Genomic DNA, 22,742 nt, shown 5'->3' with positions numbered 1-22,742 from the left:
TGTGGGGCTCCCAATGAGACTACAGGCATGATTGTTTTCTCAGCTCCTTAAACTGCTGGTTTATTTCTTCCTTGCCCAGTTCTCCTTGCTGCTTATCTTCCTAGAGTCATCTGCCTAAAGCCAAGCACTGTCTTGGAAAGTTTCCCAACTGCCATCTCATTTAAGCCTCACTGTAGTCCTGGGAGTATTCCGGAGGGGAGAGAGAGACCGGAGTCAAGACGATCTCACCCCTGCCTTGGTTCTTATCTCACCTGCAAGAGAATAATTCAAGTGAGAGACAAGCATGTGTACCGTGTAGTGGAAATGAGATAGCGAGTTTATTATTTATGAAACACATATGAGCACAAAGCTGCAAGCAGGCACCTGGCAAGTCTAAATGCCCCACAAACAGAGGGAAGAACGTTGTTAGTAAATTTGTTAATAAGTTTGTTCTATACACGAGCTGGGTTATAAGTGGGTACTTAGCTAATGTAAGTATGCTAACTATTGGGGTTCAGGGGTTATATACCTTAGTCAGCTTCCAGTTTCCCCCTCCTTCTTCCCCTTGGGAACAATGTACAGCTGCAAGTTTTCTTTCTCAGTCAAGGGTCTTTGTCTTAGTGAAATTGTTTCAGAGGCCCCCTTTCCCAGCATAGGCACCCCCTCTTCATCCTGTGCAATTCCCACTTGTAATGTTCAGAGCACCTGGGATCTTAGTAAGACTGTTATGAAGCCCCCCTTTTTCTCAGCACAGGCTTGAGAACTCCCCCTCTCCTGCCCTATGTTCCTTGTAATGCTCCGGACACCAGGCAATCTTATCAAGCCGATCTCAGGACTGCTGAGTAAATTGTTTAGACAGGTCTCCCTTTTGTCTCTAGCTTCCTGTATTAAGTTCTTTGTTACATCATAATGGCAAGGTCCCTGCCTTTGTTTCCACTCTGGCCACTCATTCCTAGCTGCTACGTACCAGGAGGTTTATATCATCACTCCCATTTTAGAGATGAAGAAACCAAAGTTCAGGGTGGTTTAGTCACATAGCCAAGGTCACAGGGGTTGTAAATGGCAGAGCGTGGGTGGCCTCAGACCCAGAAAAATCCAGCTTCCAGCTGGGTTCTTTTTATCATCATTGCCCTCCTAACTCTCTTTTCTGGCCTTAGATTGCCCTTCCAGGGGTTGTCACCCCATATGGACCAAAGAATGCCTGAGCATTTGCTCTGATTCCTCAGTGAAGCTGCCGAGTTCCATCAGGGCAAGGACCTGGACTCTTGGGCCTCCCCACCACCTTCTCGCTCCCCTCACCCTGCCACGAGCTTGCTTGGGGCTGGATGCACATGTGCTGCTTTGTGTAGCAAAGTCAAACTCCCAAGGCCACATCCCCAGAAGTGGGCTTTCTGCAAAATTGCAGCCAAATTTGCTATAGTATCGGATGGTGCTTTCTGAATCATTTGGCTAGTTTCAGTTTGAAGCTGGTTAGCCTATTTTGGGAACTTTTACTGTATTCCTTTGGGTTGTTTAAAACAGGCAGCCAAGCAAAAAGTACGGCAATAGATCTCAACTTGGTAGATACAATATCCCCCTTCTCTAGGCCACGACCTGAGGCAAATTATTTAACCTCTCTGTGCCTCAGTTTACTCATCTGTAAAGTGAGAATGATGGCAGTACACAAACTATTCATCTACCCACCCACCTATCTATGTACCCATTCCCCATCCACCCACCCCCATAACTCATCCACATACCCACCCACACACTCATCCACCCACCTATTCATCCATCCCTCCATCCACCCATCCATCTACCCATCACCCAACCACCTACCCACTCACTCATCTACCCACCCATCCAACCATCTCTCCACCCACCCATCCATCCACCCATCACCCAGTGTCCCATCCATCCATCCCTCCACCCATCCATCCATCCATCCATCCAACATTCAACAAACACATATTACATACCTATCCTATTCCAGACAGTTGGGAGGCACCTATGATCAAAACATAGATCCCTGACCACGTGGAACTTATTTCCCAGTGGGAGAACCAGACAATAAACATACAAGGTGAAAATAGTAATCGAGGGAGGGGGTTCAGAGTGTGAAGAGGCATTGCAATTGTAAATGGGATGTTTGGGTCAGGCCTCATTGAGAAGGTGACATCTGGACAAAGAGCTGAAGGCCATAAGGTGGTTGGCCAAGAGGATATCTGGAAGAGGGTTCTAGGTGGAGGGAACTCCAGGTACAGAGGTCCTGAGGCCTGTCCCAGGAACAGCCAGGGTGCCAGCATGCCTGGAATATGAGCAAGGCAGAAGTAGGTGATGAGAGCAGAGTGGAGATAAGAGCCAGATCAGGAAGAGTTTTTTGGGCCATTGTTCAGATTTAGCTTCTCTCTGAGTGACATGGGTGGGGCTGAGGGCAGTGCAGGGTTTAGAGCAGTGAAGGGTGAAGATCGTTATGGGGTTGTGGAGAGAGTTACAAAACTTCACATGATGATTTCCTTTTCTGAACCTCCAGTGAAACTAAAGTTAGTGCTTTTATTTATAAACCACACAACTGTCTTTCTTGTTCTTTGCCTCCTCTGACAACTGCTCCCTCCCCAGTTGCACCACAGCCACATATAGGCCCAGGCCTGTGTCAAGCCTTCAGTCCCAGAGAGCGGCTGGCCTGGAAGACAGAAGGAGCAGGAAAGAAAGAGATTTATCCTTCTCTCTCTCTCCTAGCCTCCTGAAGACCATGTGACCCTGAGCCCAGTTCCCTTTCTAGAGTCATGTGGGATCAGAAATAAAAATATTATATCCCCAGGGAGGAAACGCAGTTAAGTAACAGGAACCAGAGAGAGGAGGGAGGGGCAGAGGTGTCTGAAGGAGCAAGCAGTTTGCAGAGGGGGTGTGTCTAGGAGAAAGGAAGGTTTTGACTCCCCCCAAGGTTGGTCTCTGCAACCCACGTGGGCTGCAGGCAGCTAGCCACTGGTTAAGAAGTCAGGGAGATCATTCATATGTAAAGATGCCTGTTTCCCCACAGGTTTGTTAGCAGAGAAAGAGTAAAAGATCTGACCATGAGACCTTCTGGATGAGAATTTAACCACAGGGAAGCCAACCCCAGGTAAACTTGTGTCTTGGCAGAAGAGTTGGAGAAATCACTACACCACCCTGGTGCCAAAGACAAGACCATCAAAAGGCTTTTTACCTCTCAAGGCCAAGTTGAGGATAAAAGCTTGTCTGTCTTCAAATCCTGACTCCACCACTTTGCACCTCCACCCCTTCCCACATGGGGACCCAGAGTTGGGTCACCTCTGAGCAGTCTCTGTTTTCTTCTTTATGTGTAAAATCAAGATGAAGATATCAAAGGGCTTAGGATGGATGTGAGAACAACCTAAAAAGGTGTTTGAATGTGTTTAGGTTGTACCTGGCACACAGTAAGTACTCAAGAAATGTGAATCATTGTTATTATCTCAAGTTTCCAAGTTACTTCGAAACAATGAAGGGACCAAAGAGGACTGGGAATTTATGATGCCAAGTCACAAAATCAGAAAAGCACTGATTTGTGTAGAGATGAAGACAGAACAAACACATGTCTTTGGGAAGAAGGTTGTTTGCAATGAAGAGAAACTCTTTGTAACTCTGGGAATACTGAACATGTTTGAAGAGCTGAGGCTGTGACTAAAACATATGATGTAAGTTTTTTCAGATTTAAGATACATCAGGTGTCATCAACTTTCAAAATAAGACGCTCTCTCCCTCTGATCTAGTCCTTACTCCCTCTCTCTTTCTCTCTTTTCCCCACCTTCTTTCTCTTTCTCTCCCCGCCAACTCCCTCCCTCCCTCCCTCCCTCCTCTCTCTGTCTCTACTCTGTCTCTCCCTTCCTTTCTCTCTCCCTGTCTGTCCTTCTGTTTCTGTCTCTCCATGACACAGATGCACACACATACAAATACATGCACACACACCTGACCCCACACATGCCCACACACAAATAATTGCACAAATACACACACAGCTTTCTCTGCTGTCCAGCACTTTGGCCCTTCCTGTGTGTGGCACCTCATTTCTCCATCACTGAACCACACTGATTGTGCCTGCATTCATCTTCCCCACTGGACTGTGAGCCCCTTACACATGCAAGACCTGATCTGTTCACCTGTGCCCCCAGGCCCCATGCTCAGTACAGTGCCTGGCACATCATGGCAACTCAGAGAGTAACCAAGAGGGCATTTGGCTGCATGCTTCCAGGAGGTTTTTCTCTCAAGCAGAGTGGGGAGCAAGCCTCCAGCACACACATCATCATAGACTGAGGTCCCCAAACCCTTGCTGCTCCTACCAGCTCCACCAGAAGCCCTGATTCCTGTCCAGCTGTGCCTTCCCATCTTGGAACAGGAATGCTCACATTGACTTCCCTTTCAGAGAGGAAAGAAAATCCTTGAGGTGCCTAGGGCTACTCATTGCTCCTGGAGCAAAGGGGATGTCAACTTACCACCATGGCCCTGGTAGCTGGGATCCTTTTCAACCACGGGACACTGCAGCCCACTCCAGGCCCACCCCAAGAGGGCCAAGTCTGGGTCTCCTTTCTGCAGCAGGGTCAAGGAGATCTTCCTGGCCAGAGCGTCTGCATCAGGCTCATGGAGCAGGGCGCAGTGGTACTCCTTGGAGATAAGCTCCTCCTGCAGCATGTTGTCTAGAAGGGCCTGCACCTGGCTTGGCTGATGGCTGGAGAGCAGCATTCGGACCTGAGTCAGGATGGTCTGGAAGTGGTTCATGGCAGCACTCACAGGAGGGCAGCTGCCTGGGGTCAGAGCCTGGGATTTCTGCTTAGGCGGCCCGTAGCATCTAAAACATGAAGTGAAAAACAGGATGAGGGAACCTCTGCAGTTTATTGTAGTTTATTCCTGCTTAGGAAGATTTCCTCATTTGCATTGTAGGCTGGGGTGTCTGGTGAATGGTTGGAGATGGGTTCTTGCCTGGATTCAGACCCCATAGATAGTCGCAGGTACCAGCAGTGTGCACGTGCCAGAGAAGCCTGCGGCCTTGGGGATTCCATTTGATGTAATCTCGTATTTACTAAAAGGAAGGAAACCTGACTGAAGACCTCTAAGGTGAAAGGCCTTTTCAGATGTTTTATAACAAGAAGGCAATTGGAGCATAAAGGTTGAGCAATTGGGTTTGGAGCTAATCTGCCTGGGTTCAAATTCCAGATCCACTGCTTGCTGATTATGTGCCCTTGGACAAGTCACTCAGCCTCTTCTAGCCAACAGTCTTCCACAGGAGAACGTAGAGTGATAATAATAGTACTTACCTCACAGAGTTGTTGGGAGGATTAAATGAAATAATGTCTATAGAACACGTCACATTATTAACAATATAATAGTTGGATAAATATGAGCCATTACTTTTTAATTTTTATTGTCATTATTATGATTATTGATTAATCATGCAAACAACTCTGTTTCATGTTGGGTTTAACCTCACTAAACTTCTATCTCCTCCTCTGCAAAATATTCTGTTAAAAGTAGTCCCATCTCATCTAGTTGTCTTGAGAATTGAAAGAGATAATGCATTTAAGGGAGTTAGCATTAGACCTAATAAGCACATAATGAACATTGACTATATACTAATATTATCCCCAATTTACTAGTGCATTAAACAGAGGTTTTGCACAGGAGTCAGTCTCTTTTAGGATTTTAGTCTAAAAATCCCCAAACCAATTTTTTTAAATCATAGCTGACTGTTCTCCCTGCCCATTCTGAAAGACCCGTGACCTTGTTTCCTCTCCTGGCCTCGGATTTACCATCTCTTAGATGGGACCATTTGCATTTGCTCATTTAAATAAGCCAAATAAGGATTGCCACCTCCGGTATGACTGAGTGGCTCCTATCTCATCAACTCTGCCACAGGTGACAACTATAAATTCTGGGGAAAAAATATAGAGAATAACTACCTGAAGCCACTGGAGAGTGACCAGAGAAGTCAGAAACTAGAAGGGAGTCAACCTGTGACGGACAAGAATATCCCTGGTGAATTCTCAGCTTACAAATTTAATCTGAAGGCAGGCCTCAATCACTGCTATGCTAGCAACTCAAACTCTGTTAAAACCTACACAGGGTTACTGCCCTAAAGGACCAGAGGAGAAAATTTTGGGTGATGATCCCTGTTGGAAAGTGGGTGTAGCAGTTTGAGAAAGGAGAGAGACAGAGGGAAGTTGCTCCGAATTCTATGTATAAACTGACCAAATATCTAGCTGACCTCTGAACCACATACATATCTATGATCAGACCCAAAGAGCTCAGCTAAGGCTAAGGGAACTGAATGGAGATTTGAGTCACAACCTACTATGGGGGTAGGGAGGGGCTAGGAGACTTTGCATTTGATGCCAGCCAAGTTATGAGCCTGTGAAAAACGAAAACAAAATTAACACTGTTTCTATTATAACAGAGTCCAGAGTATTTACAATTGATCATTCATGATGTGGAGTATATATCCAAAATTACTTGACTATAAAGAAACAGGAAAAGGGACCCATTTGCAAAAGAAAAAGACAACCAATTAAAACTGACCCAAAGATGACCCAGATGTTGAAATGAGCAGATGAGAATTTTTAAAGCAGTGACTATAACTATGAACGAAAAAGACATAAAGGGTGTAAAGGAAAATATGCTCATAAAAATAAAAAGATAGGGAATTTCAGCATAAAGATAGAAAATATTTAAAAATTAAATGAAAATTATCAAAGTGAAAAGTACAATATATCAAATTTTAAAAGTCACTGTTTGGGATTAAGAGGAAATTAGGGAAAGACAAAGAAAGAAAAACTTTAAGATGAAATGATAAAAATTATTTGATCTGAATAACAGAGAGAAAAGGATTGAAGAAAATGAGCTTCAAGAAATTTTGGGACGGAGAACCAAGATGGCGGCATAGGTAGACACACTGCGCCTCCTCACACAACCAGAACTGACAGAAAATCTAACAACAAGGAAGTCCAACACCAAGGAGATAAAAAATAAACATCATCCAGACCGGTAGGAGGGGCAGAGACGGGCACCGGGGAAGAGAGGACTCACGTGGCCGTGGAGGGACCGAGAAGGAGGAGTGTGGGACAAATGGGGCAGGCAGTTGGACCACTAGCAGACCCTGAGGCCCCACATTCACACACAGATAAACCGGACAAATGGCGGGAAGCAAAGCAGACCACGTACCCAGGGCTCCAGCGCAGGAAAATAAAGCCTCAAACCTCTGATTGAAAACACCCCTGGGGGTTGGGGCGGCAGCAGGAGAGACTCCCAGCCTCATGGGAGAGGTCGCTGGAGAGACGCACAGGGGCCTAGAGCATGCACAGGCCCACCCACTCGGGAACCAGCACCAGAGGGGCCCAGTTTGATTGTGGGTAGCAGAGGGAGTGGCTAAAATCCAGAGGAGAGTGGAGCGGGGACCATTGCTCCCTCTTGGCCCCTCCCCCACGTACAGCGTCACAGCGCAGCGATCAGCGTTACCCTGCCCAGGTGAACACCTAAGGCTCCGCCCCTTAAAGTAACAGTTGCGCCAAGACCAAAAAAAAAAAAAAATGGCCCAAATGACAGAACACCTCAAAGCTCCAGAAAAAATACAACTAAGCGAGGAAGAGATAGCCAACCTATCAGATGCACAGTTCAAAACACTGGTTATCAAGATGCTCACAGAATTGGTTGAATCTGTTTGAAAACCAGATGAAAAAATGAAGCCTATGCTAAGAGAAACAAAGGAAAATGTACAGGGAACCAATAGTGATGCGAAGGAAACTGGGACTCAAATCAATGGTGTGGACCAGAAGGAAGAAAGAAACATCCAACCAGAAAACAATGAAGAAATAAGAATTCGGAAAAATGAGGAGAGGCTTAGGAACCTCCAGGACATCTTGAAACGTTCCAACATCTGAATTATAGAGGTGCCAGAAGGAGAAGAGGAAGAACAAAAAATTGAAAACTTATTTGAACAAATAATGAAGGAGAACTTCCCCAGTCTGGCAAAGGAAACAGACTTCCAGGAAGTCCAGGAAGCTCAGAGAGTCCCAAAGAAGCTGGACCCAAGGACGAACACACCAAGGCACGTCATAATTACATTACCCTAGATTAAACGCAAGGACCTACATCCAAGATTACTGTATCCAGCAAAGCTATCATTCAGAATGGAAGGGAAGATAAAGTGCTTCTCAGATAAAGTCAAGTTAAAGAAGTTCATCATCACCAAACCCTTATTATATGAAATGTTAAAGGGAGTTACCTAAGAAAAAGAAGATCAAAAATAGGAATAGTAAAAATGACAGCAAACTCACAGTTATTAACGACCACACCTAAAACAAAAGGCAAACAACTAGAACAGGAACAGAACCATAGAGATGGAGATCACATGGAGGGTTGTCAATAGGGGAGTGGGAGGGGGAGAGGGGGGGAAAGGTACAGAGAATAAGTAGCATAGATGATAGGTGGAAAATAGACAGGGGGAGGGTAAGAATAGTGTAGGAAATGTAGAAGCCAAAGAACTCATATGTATGACCCATGGACATGAACTATATGGCGGGAATGTGGGAGGGAGGGGGTGGGCAGGATGGAGTGGAGCAAAGTGGGGGGTATGGGACAACTGTAATAGCATAATCAATAAATATATTTAAGAAAAAAATTAAAAAAAAAGAAATTTTGGGACAATGTCAAAAGGTCCAGCTTTTATATATTTGGAGTCACAGAAGGAAAAGAGAAAAAATAGGGCAGGAAAAAGACTTAAAGAAATGGAGCCCAAAATTTCTGTGAAGCTTAGTAAACTCCAAGCAGGATAAATACAAGGAAACTACACCTAGGCACATTATAGTCAAACTGCTGAAAGCCAGATCAAAACAGTATATTATGTACAGGAGAGCATTAGAAACCATCGAGGCCAGAAGACTATGTAACAATATCTGGGAAGAACTAAGAGGAAAAGACATTGTCAACCCAGATTTCTAAATCCAGTGAAAATATCCTTCAAAAAATGCAGAAAAAATAGATATTTTCAGATAAAAGAAAACTAAAAAAATGTGTTGCAGCAGGCCTATACACTTAAGAAATGCTAAAATAAGTTCTTTATGTGGAGAGTAAATGATACCAGTTAGAAATTCATGTCTACAGGGATGATTGAAGAGCAATAGAAATAGCAATCTCACCTTGGCCAGTGTGGCTCAGTTAGTTGGAGTGTGAACTGGTAACCGAAGGGATGCAGGTCCGATTCCCAATCAGGGCACATGCCTAGGTTGCATGTTCAATCCCAGATTCTTGGTCTGGGTGCAAACCAGAGGCAATGATCCAATAAATGCTTCTCTCTTGCATCAATGTTTCTGGCTCTCCCTTCTTCTCTCTCTAAAAAGCAATGAAAAAATATCCTTGGGTGAAGATAAAAAGAATTTTTTCCTCTTACTTAAAAACACAGTTGCTTAAAGTAAAAGTTATATTATTGTCTTGTGACCTTTAAATATATGTAGATACAATACATATGATGACTAGAGCATAAAGGATGGTTGGACCTATATAGTTGCAAGGTTTCTATATTTTACACCAAGAGGGAGAAATGGAAGATGTATATTATCATCCCGTGGGCAATTACTAAAACATAATGCAAAAGGGTATAGCTAAACAGGAATTAGAAATTAATGCAGACTTTGAAATGAGATGGATTCTCAACTCTTTGAATAAGCATTCCAACAAGATCATGGTACTATAAACAGTGCATAAAGGTAGAAGGGGAAATGCCAAAGCTCTTCTTCTCACCTAGCAGAGAATTTATGCTTTTAAGTAAATGGAGATGTCAATGTAAATATTGCTCCCAGGGCAACAAATTATCAATTAAGATAATTAAAATTACGTACTTTTTAGGCATTAAAAGGCAAATTCAGAGGGCAAATCAAAAATTTTCTAGGCTTACGACTCCTTTGTACAAATAAGCCTTTCAAGAATAGCTTTATAATCACAAAATAAAGCTTTGCATCTTTATACAGGCCTTCTCTCATGGCAGGAGAATGAGATGGGTACTTGTGCAAATGTTTTCAACTTTACCAGGACTAATTTTGTGATGCAGAACAGCGGCCACTTTACTGCAGCTAGAGGGGAAGAGGAAGCTTTCGTCCGCTTGCCCCTTTCTGAGATTTCTTTTCTCAGCAGTTAGAAAACCATGCATTTTCTTGGACAAGGTGGTAATGCCCATCAATTAGACCTGAGAGAAAAAGAAGTTTTGAGGAGCTTAAAGTTTAGTAGTTAGGAAAGGAGCCAAAAGAGAATTTTCACAGATGGAATAGATGGCATGGAATCTCCAGCCACACCTGTGGAGGAGCTGGTGAGGATGGGGATGGGGGTGGTGCTGGGAGGTATAAGGAGTTTGTGTTCTCTTCTTTTTTTTTTTCTTTTTAATTTTTAGTGAACAAAACACAAAATAATGAATTATCTCAATACATTATACATTCTACTGCCACACACCAATTTTGATCATATTGGGATCATATTGAAAATGCAGTATTTTTGTTTGATTTCTAAAAATAATATACCATGTCAACAATATACTTGAGAAATATTATTGTCAACAGTATCCCATTGCTTAGACTAACCCAGTCTATACTTGTTGGTCTTTAAAGCAGCGTTCAATCTTTTTGTCATTATAAATTCTACTTCAATAAAGAGGCTTGTCTATATATTTTCACATTTACATAATTAATTTTTTCCACATTGGCAATAGCTCTACTATTTTTGTTTTGAAGCTGTTTAAACTAATATAAAACAGAGAATAAACTGATGGTTACCAGAGGTAGTGGGGTTAGGAGGCTGGGTGAAAAAGGTAAAGAGATTAAGAAGTGCAAATTGGTAGTTACAAAATAGTTACGAGGGTGTAAAATACAGCTCAGGGAATATAGTTAATAATGTTGTTAATAACTGTGTGTGGTGCCAGGTGAGTACTGAAAATATAGGAGGGGATCACTTTGGAAATGATACGATTGTCTGACCACCATGCTGTACACCTGAAACTGGTACAAAATAAAATGGAATGTAAAGCGTAATTGAAAAATAAAAATTTATTTATTTATTTATTTTTATGTATATGTTTTACAGTTGTTCTAATTGTTTCCCCCTTCACCCTTGCCCCCCCCCTCTGCCCAGCCCATTGGCCACTTTACAAAAAGGAACTTGTGTTCTTAAGGACTTCACCTCTGAGGCCCTTGGGAGAGAGGCCCGCACCATGACGGTCCATCACCAAGCATCCAAGGAGGGATGGTGGAGAATGAAAGAGCAAACATTGGGTACACTGAGCCAGGGATAAGGATAAGTTCTCCTAGCCACTTGTGAGGCATCTTCCTCTTTCCTGTCAAGCCAGCCACTACTTGAGTTTGGTCAGGAAAGCCTGAATGCCAGCCCCTACTCAGCCACTGACTCATTGTGCCACCGCAGGCAAGACATTTCCTCTCTCTGGACCGCAATTTCGTCACCTGCAAAACGAGTGGGTCATATTACATGATTTCTAAGATCTCTTTCCATTCTGAAATGCTGCTGTTTTCAGGGATGTGTTACTCAGCTGCAGAACCCATTGGTGTCAGAGTTCCATGATACTCCCCCTGTGATTTAGTCATGAGGGTAGAATTTCCCTCTTCTCTGGTCATTCAGATCCTCCTGCATGATTTCATTTCTCATGCCACCTGTACTATTATTTACCAGATATTTTGCTTTAATCTGGCTTATTTATTCAATTTATCCTGGAAGGAAACTTCACAGTTGGGAAGTCATATCACTTGCCAAAGAATAGTAGGCAACTGACAAACACATGAGAAGTAAAATGTTAATATGGAAGTTTAGAGTCTTCTGCTTGAAGTTTTTGAAAGTGTGGTTAGCAAGTGTTAGAGAGATGTTAAATATAGACTAGCACCATGCTGAATCTGCCTGCGTCAGCAAACTAGTAAAAAAATTAAAAAACCACTAGTAAGGATCTAGAAAAATGAAAACTCTCCTGGAAATCATACAGAATAGTGCAATCACTTCAGGTAACAATTTGGCGATACCTATGAAGATGGGAGTACATGACCAGCATTTCCACTCCTTGGAATATACCCCAGGAAAATTCTTACCCATGTGCACTTGACACATGAAGCAGCATTATTTGGAATGGGAAAAAAAGAAATGAAAATCAACATAAGAATAGTTATAAATGTCTTTTGTAAACATTCAGGAGCATGTGAGACTTTAATGAATTAAACATAATGGACCCACTTGAAATGAAGGAATTTAATGGTTGTTAAAATGAAGTTAAATTGGGATCTAACCCAAATTTTAAAGGTTTAATGGTTGAGTCTTTACAATTTCTTCTCCTTCTGTTTCATAATAGTATGGTGTTACACATAAATGTAAAACCATAATCTGCTAAATCCATGAGAGTGTTACATTTCTAAGAAGAGACCTGTAAAACGGGTTACTAAGAGCTCAGAATTCAGCTACAGGTGTTCTCATGAGCTCAGAGGCTAGTACACTCTCCACACCTTTTGTGGCCATTCAGGATCATCCACCTGCAATTTCTTCCAGAATCATCACAAGTTATGTATCATTAGGGCTATCTTACTACACTTCCATGAAAAACTGATAATTTTAAAGAAAAGGGCTGTTCATCTTTCTGTGTATTGAAGGATAATGTCTTAAAGTGGTTTCTGTTTGACAATCCAATGTAGTAAAGCAACCAAAATAAACCTGTCTCATGGATGGCAGCCATTTGGAGTAGAGCAAGATGTTGGAAGCGTTGAGTTCCATTCCCAATTCCAGTTATATTCTATACGTCTTAAAATTGTTTGATTTTTGTTATAAAGTTGTGTGATTTTACACAAATGTCTATGCAGTATATTGTGAACATGCTTAAGAATGACTGTTTCAGAGAGGAAGGGATTATAATAATTATGAACAGTGACAGATACACTGTGCATATCTATAATTTAATCTTCAAATAGCTGTGACTTGAGTAGCTCCTTCTTAGATGATGTATAGAGTCAGGTAAATCCTTGTAAGTTTTTGTATGGCTTTTAAGTGCTGCCACATGAAAATAATGTGTAAAGCAAGGTTTTAAAGAATCAAAGTGATTGCATTTTAATATTGAAAGTTGAAGCATAACACAATACAAAAATATAGACATTTCATTGACTATAAAAAAATCACCTAAAGACCCTAGAAACAACTTAAATAGCCTTCTGAAGTAGAAAGCATAAACAAGTTGCTATATATCCCTATGATGGAATGCTACACAATAGTAAAACACATAAAGGAGGCTTACATATCTTAACACACCAAGCTCAAAAATGTAATGAGCAGAAAACCAACCACAGTCTGCAAAGAATTATCTAGGGATGGGGTTCATAACAGGGGAGGATGCGCATGAAAATTACCAACTGTCATTTCAGGAGATAGGTTATTTCTAAAGCAAAGGGGGTGTGGAGATGGGAGGGAAAACGGGAAGGGCATCAGGAAAAAATTCACTGGGGACTTGAATAAAACTTTAATATTTTATTTCATTAGCAGAGTTGTGATTATATAACTATTCATGTTCTCATTCTTTATAACTTCTTGTATGTCTAAGATATCCTACTAGGCTGAATCACAAGAAATTGCTAGTATTTGTCTGTTTTGACTTACAAAAATAGCCATTTCGTAATAATTATGGTGCTGATTACAAACAATTGGATGGAGACCCTTTTTCTTTCCATGTGGTTCACTGTTATTTAAAGCTAGGTGAACCCTCCCTCTCAGGTTATCTGGTTACCAGCAGGGTGGTGTGGGAGCCACACTTTGGGAGCCCATCACTGATTTAGTGAATGTTGCCATGGCTCTGTCCCAAATCACGACCTATGGTCTGGCCTTGGGGATGAGAAACTTGTGATCTGAGAGTAGAAGCAGGGGAAAGAGAGGATGCAGAGGGGTCAGCAGAGAGGAGGCAGAGCAACTGGGTCACATGCAAAATGCTCATGCTCCAGGTCCCTAGATCAAGTTCAGGGCTTAGGTAGTCTTTGAGGTCGTCCACCTGTTGGGTGAGAGGCAATCACCTTCTTTGTATCTCCTGCTCCACTGATTTGGAGATCAATGATAATAATGGTAATGTATTAAAATATTTAGATACCATTTCTTGCATGAGAGTAGTGGGGAGCTAGACACTTCCTGTGCATGGTGTCATCATCATAGATGGCACCACAAGGCGGGCATTAATCACCTCCATGAAGAGATGAGGCCCAGAGGTGTCATGTCACAGAACCTGAGCAGGAACCTGGGGAGGAATGTTGGGCTGTGGGTTTGCAAAAGGAGAAGAGGGCCTGGCTGCTTCCTTCTGAGAGGCCAGGGAGACCAACTTCCTGGGTCTACAGGGCTTCATGAGCATGAGAGGGCTGGTCCCTGTGGCTTCTGTGGGTCCGCCCACAGACCAGGACAAATAGGCTGGTGTGTCTCAGCCTAAGTCACCTTGGTCACCACTCAGGCATGTGAACTGCTACCTTTGCTTCCTAGGTTTTCCCCAAGTCAGGTGGAGATCATTCCTAGCTTGTGACTGCAGAAGTACAGGGGAGAATGGGTGGGGACTAGCATGTATTCCACAGGGGAAGGACACAACTCGCTGTGGCTTATGTGGGCCAGAAGTGGGAGTCAGGAGACCTGGGCCAAGTGGGCTTCTGGAGTCGGCTTCGCCAACCCCCTCTACCAATGCCATCATCACCACCACCATCTCCCCTTCCATCATCACCATCTTTATCTTCCCCACCCCTTCCATTATCACCACCATCAACTCCTCTACCACCTCCATCATTCCCACCATGACTTCCATGATCACCATCATTCCACCACCTTCATCATCATCATTCCTACAACCTCTATCATTTCTACCTTCCCCACCACTACTTTCACCACTTATCCCATCTCTGTTGTTATCACTACCACCTTCACAACCACCATCATCTCCACCCTCTCCCTACCTCCATCATGAGAAGCACTGTTTCAACGACAGCATTATTACTACTTCTGACACTAAGCATTATCTGTTTCAATTGAGAAACCTCTACACCAGCCTATAAAGTGGATAGTCTTATTATCAACAAGATACAATGAAGCTTGAAGAAAATTCAAAACCAGGACGTGATTCCTCTTCATATTCTTAACAAGGAGGTCTTAGGGCCACTTATTGACATCAAATTTGATCCAATATAAAGATGTCATCTGTTTCTCCCAGTGGGTCAATTCTGGCGATGCAGAGAGGATCAAACAGCTCTCTACAAGAGAGGTAACACTTGCCAAAGGATCTTGGGAACTACAGGAATCTGAGGCTCACAGACATCAAGCGTCCTGCTTAAGGTCACACAGCCAGTAACTGCCGGCATTTAATTAGAATGTACACTGTCAAAGCCTACAAGACTGCCACCTTAATCTCTGCCTTAGTCACAGAACTTGGGTGATACAAGTCCTTCATAAAGGCTGTGACAGCCATGGAGATGTGTCACTCAGCTGTCCTCAAGATAGAACCTGCCACAGGGTGCGCAGTTATCTGACAGCTTCCAGCTGTGGATGCTTCTGGGCTCTGCCTCAGCTTCTAAGCCCACGCCAGATGCTTCCCGGGCAGTCCCTGAGCAATGACTGAGCATGGCGGTGGACTCACCATTTCTGGGCAGTGTGGGGCTCTTCCATGGGCAATCTATATACCCAGGCTCCTTGTTGAGCTGCCTTAGCCTTCTCAGAGCTGAACCATAGTCTGAGGCTGTTTTTACTTAATCCTCTTGTGTTCTTCCTCTTTTCAGTGTTGATATCTATCTGCTTATTTCTGTGCTCTCTCATTTATCTTTAAGAGGTGTCATTCTCTACAAATATCTTATACCCCAACTCTTTCTGGGTATAGAGGACCTCAGGTGACACAAACGTGTATTTTTGTACCATCACAGCATAGGGACTTGTTTTCCTTCCCAGTCTTAAGACTTTAGACATTCACCCATACACTCATTAGCTCTGTGGAATGAGTGTATACTAATATAACTTCTTCCTGTAGCAACTATAAAATTATTATAAATCAACTCTTCTACCATGTACAAGCTTGAGCAAGCCCTTCTACTTCTCTGTACCTTGATGCCTTAATCTCACCTGATACAGTGTTAATCATCTTAACATTGCAGGATTCTTTTGAGAGCTAAATTATCTGTTAGCATACAGCATGTATACCTGGCCTGACACATCGTAGGCATCTAACAAATTTATTCATTTGTTGAGTGCCTCACCCATGTGCAACACTTTATATTAGTCATGGGGATACAGCAGTGAACAAAAAAGACAAAAATTCCTCATGGAATTAATACTCTTATTAGTTAAAGCTAAATCTGAAGTATCTTGAAGATATCTTAACAGACATAAAAACCAAATAAGATAAGCCTCTCCTTCCAAAAGGGAAAAACAGGAGACTAGAACTGTAAGTATCCCTTTAAGAGGGAAATTAACTTCAGTTAAAGGAAAAACAGGAAGAAATCAACTAAATAGTTGGAATTAGTAACCGAAGCTCAAAGTTTCCAGGTCAGAGTGCATTTTGTTCCTTCTTATGAGGTCCCATTTTCACAAGGTCTGAGGAGATAAATGTTGTATACAGAATCTGTTTTTAATTCTTTTAGTTATCATTTTATTATTCATTTATAACTTAATAGTATTGTGGCTGGAGAATAAAGTCTGTATGATGTTTGTTAAGGTCAGTTTTACTGTTCAGTTTATGATCAGTGTTTACAAGCATTCTATATGCACTTGAAAATAATGTATATTCATCCAATTTTAGAATGTAATTTTCTATAAATGTTCCTTAGATTGAGACAGTTAATTGTGATGTTTATACCTTATTGATGTACACTGGACTTGGTCTGTTCCATCTATCAATGAATAAAACACAAATCTTAAAATTTCCCCAAAATGATAGTGAAATTATCAATTTCTTGTTGTAATTCTACAAATTTTTGCTTTATATTATTTTGAGGCTGTGTTATTAGGTGCATTGAAGTTTAGGATTGTTATATTTTCTTATTGAACTGAACTTTTTATCATTGTGGAATTACTCTCTTGACCTCTGATAGTACTTTTACCTTAAAGTTTATTTGTCTCATACTAATATAATGACATACTTTTGATTATGTTTACCTGGCATATCTTTTCCCCATCATTTGACTTTTAATTTCTCTAGAGTACTTACTTTTTTGAAAAGATTTTATTTATTTATTTTTAGAGAGAGGGGAAAGGAGGGAGAAAGACGGGAAGAGAAACATGATGTACAAGAGAAACAGCTATCGGTTGCCTTTCTCACTCCCCTAACTGGGGACCTTGCCTGCAATCCAGGCATGTGCCCTGACTGGGAATTGAACTGGCAACCTTTCAGTCCACAGGCCAGCACTCAATCCACTGAATCACACCAGCAAAGGGTAGTGTCCTTAAGTTTTAAATATACCTCTTGTACAAAACATATCCAGTGTAAAAATCATTGTCTTTTAACTGGAGTGTTTGATACACTTATATTTATTGTAATCATAATCTACCTTTATATATTAATATAACATGTGCTTTCTATTTGTCCCTCTGTTTTTGTTTCTTTTTCTTTTTCTCTTTTTTTTCCTTCTTTTGCATTGAATTTTTTTTTTTCTATTTCTCATTCTACACTTTGGAATGATATCAGAACTTGTACACACTATGCCCATTCTTTTAGTGGTCACTCTAGCTATTTGAAAATAAATATTTAACAAAGTCTAAATCTCATCAATAGTTTTACCTTTTTTCAGACAACATAAGAACATTAAAATACTTTAACATCAATTACTCCCTCTGAAGATGTATAATACTATAATCAAGTGTTTTAGTTCTAATCCAAATTAGACATTATAATTGTTCTATAGTTAATTTTCATTTCAATTTACTTACATATTTATGAATATCTGTTCACCATTCCAACTTGAATCCTAGGCCTTCCAGCTTGGATTTTCCTTCCTTCCTTAAAGAAGATTCTTTTAGAATCTTCTTTAATGAGGATTTTTTAATGTAAGCTGTTTTTGTCTGAAACTATCTTCCTTTAGATATTTTTCTTAAAAGATAATTTTTTGGTTACAAACTTTTGAATTAATTGTTATTTTTCTCAGTACTGATTTCTCCCCTCCCTCCATCCCATTTTGTTTTTTCTGACCTCCATGTTGCTGTTGAGTAAAAAGTTGTCAGACTAATTGCTGGTTTTGGCAGATCTGCCCTTTATTTGTCTTCTTTTGAGATTTTCTCTTATTCTTTCTTGCTCTGTAGTTTCCATTTTCTCTTTTATTTGCTTAGGATTCAGTGAGATACCTATAGGCAACATCTAGTATCTTTTGACATTTTGGAGATTTCTCAGTCTCATCTTTGAATATTGCCCCCTTCCCATTTTTACCATTATTTACTTCTAAAGCTCCAACTTGTTTTATATTAGACCTATCACACTACTCTGTATGTCTTTTAACATATCTTTCATATCTTTCTTCTTAAGAATAAATGAACCAGAAAATATGATGATTTGGTGTTTAACCTGCCTACTAATTTTTAATTTTTATTTATTATATTTCTCAGTTCTTTAAAGTATATTCAGTTGTTCTTTATACTGACCCAGGAGCTGGACCCTGGCATCCACTCCCCTGTTTGCACTGTGGGCTCTGCTTGCCTTCCCTGCTCCTAGAGTGGCTCCAAGAATACAGCCTTGAGATAGAAATGTGGTGATGAGACTATCTGCAGTGGCTGTGTGACTAACCCCAAGTAAGGCCCCCAGGTACGTGACTGAACCCAGTTAGGGTCTCTATATACACTTTTAAGTTTGTTGAGTGGGTACAGAAAACCACTCATCTGTCGGCCACTCAAAACAAGCCACTTATATCAGTTCCCTTGCTTATTAAACCTGCTACCTACCAATCTGGAGGGATCTGCCTCTTTCTTTGGTCCCTCCCTGCCCTCTGTGTATGGGAGCCAATTTCAGATTACACTTGGGAAGCTCCCAAAGAGGTTGTAACCCAATAGTTGGCAAGCAAATGAGGAAATCAAAGAAGTTGGCCTTGGGAAAGAGGCATTCACAGGGGAAATCTCTAGTTGGCCATGACATCTATGTAGGGAGGGGTGGCTTGCATGTCAGATACTTGTGGACTGCTATGTGAGTACAAGGACACCCTGAAAATGCTGGCTGCTTTAATTCAATTGTTTGAAGAAATGCACCTAACACATTGCAGTGGACAAGGGAAACATTACTGTACACTGGGCTGGCCTCAACCATGGGTGGTTAGGCTGGTCATCAATGCCCAACTGGAGGCTGAAGCTCCAGTCAGAAAGCTGGAAAATAAGCTGAGATTAGAGAAAGACTCTTGGCTTTTCCCTACCTTGCCAGATTCAGGGCAGGCAAACAAGGTGGGAGAGCGGGATAATAAGTTGGAGACCTTACCATGCCATTTTGCAAAGCTAGAAGGGCACAGGCTGCTACAGAATAAGATTGAGAACTTGTGACAAAGCCTGATTGGAATACTAAGAGATGGAATCCTGGGAAAGTGAGGAAAATGAAGAGGGGAATGCAGTGGTGATTGACAATGAAGTGGATGGAGTTCCCCTTGACATCCAACCCTCAATACAAAGGAAAATGTTAAATAGCAATTACCCTAGACTTCTGATAATAGAGAAATATACCCCAAAACTCCTAGGAGAAAACTTGCATTCTTTCTGTCTCTTAAAGTTATAAACCTTACCATGTCTTTGACACATAAACACACAGGTGCTAACCAAAACATTACCCATACAGACAGAAGAAGAAAAAAGAGGACTTTTAAAAATACAGTTCTATGGACAGGAGCTTCTTTAGTCTGAAATAGCCCACATTGTCCCTGGCTATTTGGTGTTTGGGCCTCACTGTTAACTTTGGTGTCTGAAGTCCTGGCCACCAGAACCCACAGTGCTCAGTGGGTTTTCAGTAGAGAGAGGAAGGTGAGAGAGAGACACAGAGAGAGAGATAGAGAGAGAGAAACATTGATCTGTTGCTTCCTGTAGTCTCAGCCAGAGATCGAACATGCAACCTAGAAATATGACATCATTACAACCATGGTTACCCTCAGGCCACTGCTCCTTGAGAGGACACAGCAGGTATTTCTCTGAGACTGCTTCCACAGGCAGGTCTCAAAGAAGCCACAGGCCACCAGCTGCCCCCCAGAGCACTCTCAACAAGTCTGTCCTATGGAATTCAGCTGTGTTCAATCTCAGGGAGAGGGACCCTGCTTGGGAATGGTGCCAGTAAGTAGAGTCCTGGCAGGGTCCCTGGTTTGTTGTGTGACACTGGGTATGTGACATTCCCTGTCTGGGCCTGCTGCCATCTCTGTGAAATGAGGAGGAGCTGATCTCCAGGGTCCCTCCCAGGTCAAACATCTTACCTTCTATGAAATCCATGTGAACATTGCCATGGAGACATCAGAGAGGAACTGTAGCAGCACTGAATGTAACTTCTATCCAAAAGAGAAAACAACAGAAAGCAGGTGACATCAGAGCTGTGCTCCCTCCAATGCCCAGGACTTCCAGTCAAGATGGAGGCATAGGAAAACATGCCTTGCCTCTTCACACAACTATAGCAAAAAATACAACTAGACTACAAAAATAAATATCACTCAGAACTGTCAGAAAATTGAGCTCTATGGAAGTTCAACAGCCAAGAATTTAAAGACGCCACAGCCATCCCAATGGGTAGGAGGGGTGGAGATGCAGAGATGCACAGAGAGGCGCAGAGAGGTGCAGAGTCATGGAATGGGTTCTCCCACATCGGTGGATAAATCAGGAGGGAGGACTTCTATCCAAGATGGAGGCATAGGTAGATACACTCTGCTTCCTCCGACAACCAAAAGAAGGACAACAACAAATTTAAAAACAAATACAACCAGAACTGCCGGAAAATTGAACTGTATGGATGTCTGACAACCAAGGAGTTAAAGAAGAAACATTTATCCAGACTGGTAGGAGGGGCAGAGATGGGCAGCTGGAGTGGAGAGGACACGTGGCAAGGTGATGGCTGGAGGACTGGGGCAGGTGAGGTGGCAGCTGGCAGACTGGGCAGTCCCGCGTTTCTGTGCAGATAAACCAGGAGGAACAACTGGGGAGCGGGACAGACTGTGCTACCCAGGGTTCCAGCATGGGGAAATAAAGCCTCAAAACCTCTGGCTGTAAAAATCTATGGGAATTGCGGTGGCAAGAGAAACTCTCAGCCTCACAGGAAAGTTCTTTGGAGAAACCCACAGGGTCCTAGAATGTACACAACTCCCCCCCTCCCCCCCACACACACAGGAATCAGCACCAGAAGGGCCAATCTGCTTGTAGATAGCTGGGGAAGTGACTGAAAGCCACCCTGAGCCAAGCAAGCAGCATTACTCCCTCTCGGACTCCTCCCCCACATACAGCACCACAGTTCAGCAACGTGGGTTGCCCTGCCATGGAGAATACCTAAGGCTCCACTCCTTATTATGTAACAGGTGCACTGAGACAAAAAATATATATATATATGGCCAAGTGAAAGAGCAGATCAAAGCTGCACAAAAAATACCATTAAGTGATGAAGAGATAGCCAACCTATCACATGCACAGTTCAAAACACTTGTAGTCAGGATGCTCACAGAAATGGTTGAGTATGGTCGCAAAATAGAGGAAGAAGTGAAGGCTATGCAAAGTGAAATAAAGCAAAATATACAGGGAACCAACAGTGACAGGAAGGAAACCGGGACTCAAATCAACAATTTGAAGCAGAAAGAAGAAGTAAACATTCAACCAGAACAGAATGAAGAGACAAGAATTCCAAAAAAATGAGTAGAGGGTTGGGAACTTCCAGGACAACTTTAAACATTCCAACATCCAAATCATAGGGGTGCCAGAAGAAGAGGAAGAGCATGAAATTGAAAACTTATTTGAATAAATAATGAATGAGAACTTCCCCAATCTGGCAAAGGAAATAGACTTCCAAGAAGTCCAGGAAGCTCAGAGTCCCAAAGAAGTTGGACCCAAGGAAGCACACACCAAGGCACATCATAATTACATTACCCAAGATTAAAGAGAAGGAGAGAATCTTAAAAGCAGCAAGAGAAAAGGAGACAGTTACCTACAAAGGAGTACCCATAAGTCTATCAGCTGATTTCTCAAAAGAAACCTTGCAGACAAGAAGGGGCTGGAAAGAACTATTCAAAGTCATGAAAGGCAAGGACCTACAACCAAGATTACTGTATCCAGCAAAGCTATCATTTATAAGGGAAGGGCAAATAAAGTGCTTCCCAGATAAACGAAGTTAAGGAGTCAAGTTAAGGAGTTCCTCATCACCAAGCCCTCATTATATGAATTGTTAAAGAGATTTATCTAAGAAAAAGAAGAAGATCAAAACTATGAACAGTAAAATGACAACAAATTCACAACTATCAACAAATGAACCTAACAAACAAACAAACAAAGCAAACAACTAGAAAAGGAAGAGAATCACAGAAATGAAGATCACATGGAGGGTTATCAGGAGGATGGGGGAGAATGGGGGAATCATACAGGGAATAAGAAGCATAAATGGTAGGTACAAAATAGACATGGGGACATTAAGAACAGTATAGGAAATGGAGTAGCCAAAGACCTTATATGTAGGACCCATAGACATGAACTAAGGGAGGGCATTGCTGGAGGGAATGGGGGTACCTGGTGGAGGAGGGCAAAGAGGAAAAATTGGGAAAACTGTAATAACATAATCAATAAAATATATT

The 22,742-nt window shown here is 42.0% G+C and overlaps 1 protein-coding gene across 2 annotated transcripts in view; it reads right to left on the bottom strand.

The window, feature by feature from the left end:
* The window catches only part of CIITA (class II major histocompatibility complex transactivator), a 42,720-nt gene extending 37,916 nt beyond the window's left edge, over positions 1-4,804 (bottom strand). Inside the window, exon 1 of one of the 2 annotated variants that reach the window (XM_045204434.3) lies at positions 4,446-4,804. In XM_045204434.3, the coding sequence (XP_045060369.2) occupies positions 4,446-4,728 (283 nt within the window). In that variant the 5' untranslated portion in view covers positions 4,729-4,804. The remainder of the gene's footprint in view (positions 1-4,445) is intronic. The other variant, XM_045204438.2, reaches the window with a different exon arrangement.
* Between the last annotated feature and the right edge of the window lie 17,938 nt (positions 4,805-22,742).

This window comes from Desmodus rotundus, chromosome 1 (assembly GCF_022682495.2).
Source record: "Desmodus rotundus isolate HL8 chromosome 1, HLdesRot8A.1, whole genome shotgun sequence".
Classification (NCBI taxonomy): domain Eukaryota; kingdom Metazoa; phylum Chordata; class Mammalia; order Chiroptera; family Phyllostomidae; genus Desmodus; species Desmodus rotundus.
The sequence above is the reverse complement of the archived record's forward strand: the minus strand, read 5'-3'. Positions and strand labels throughout refer to the sequence as shown.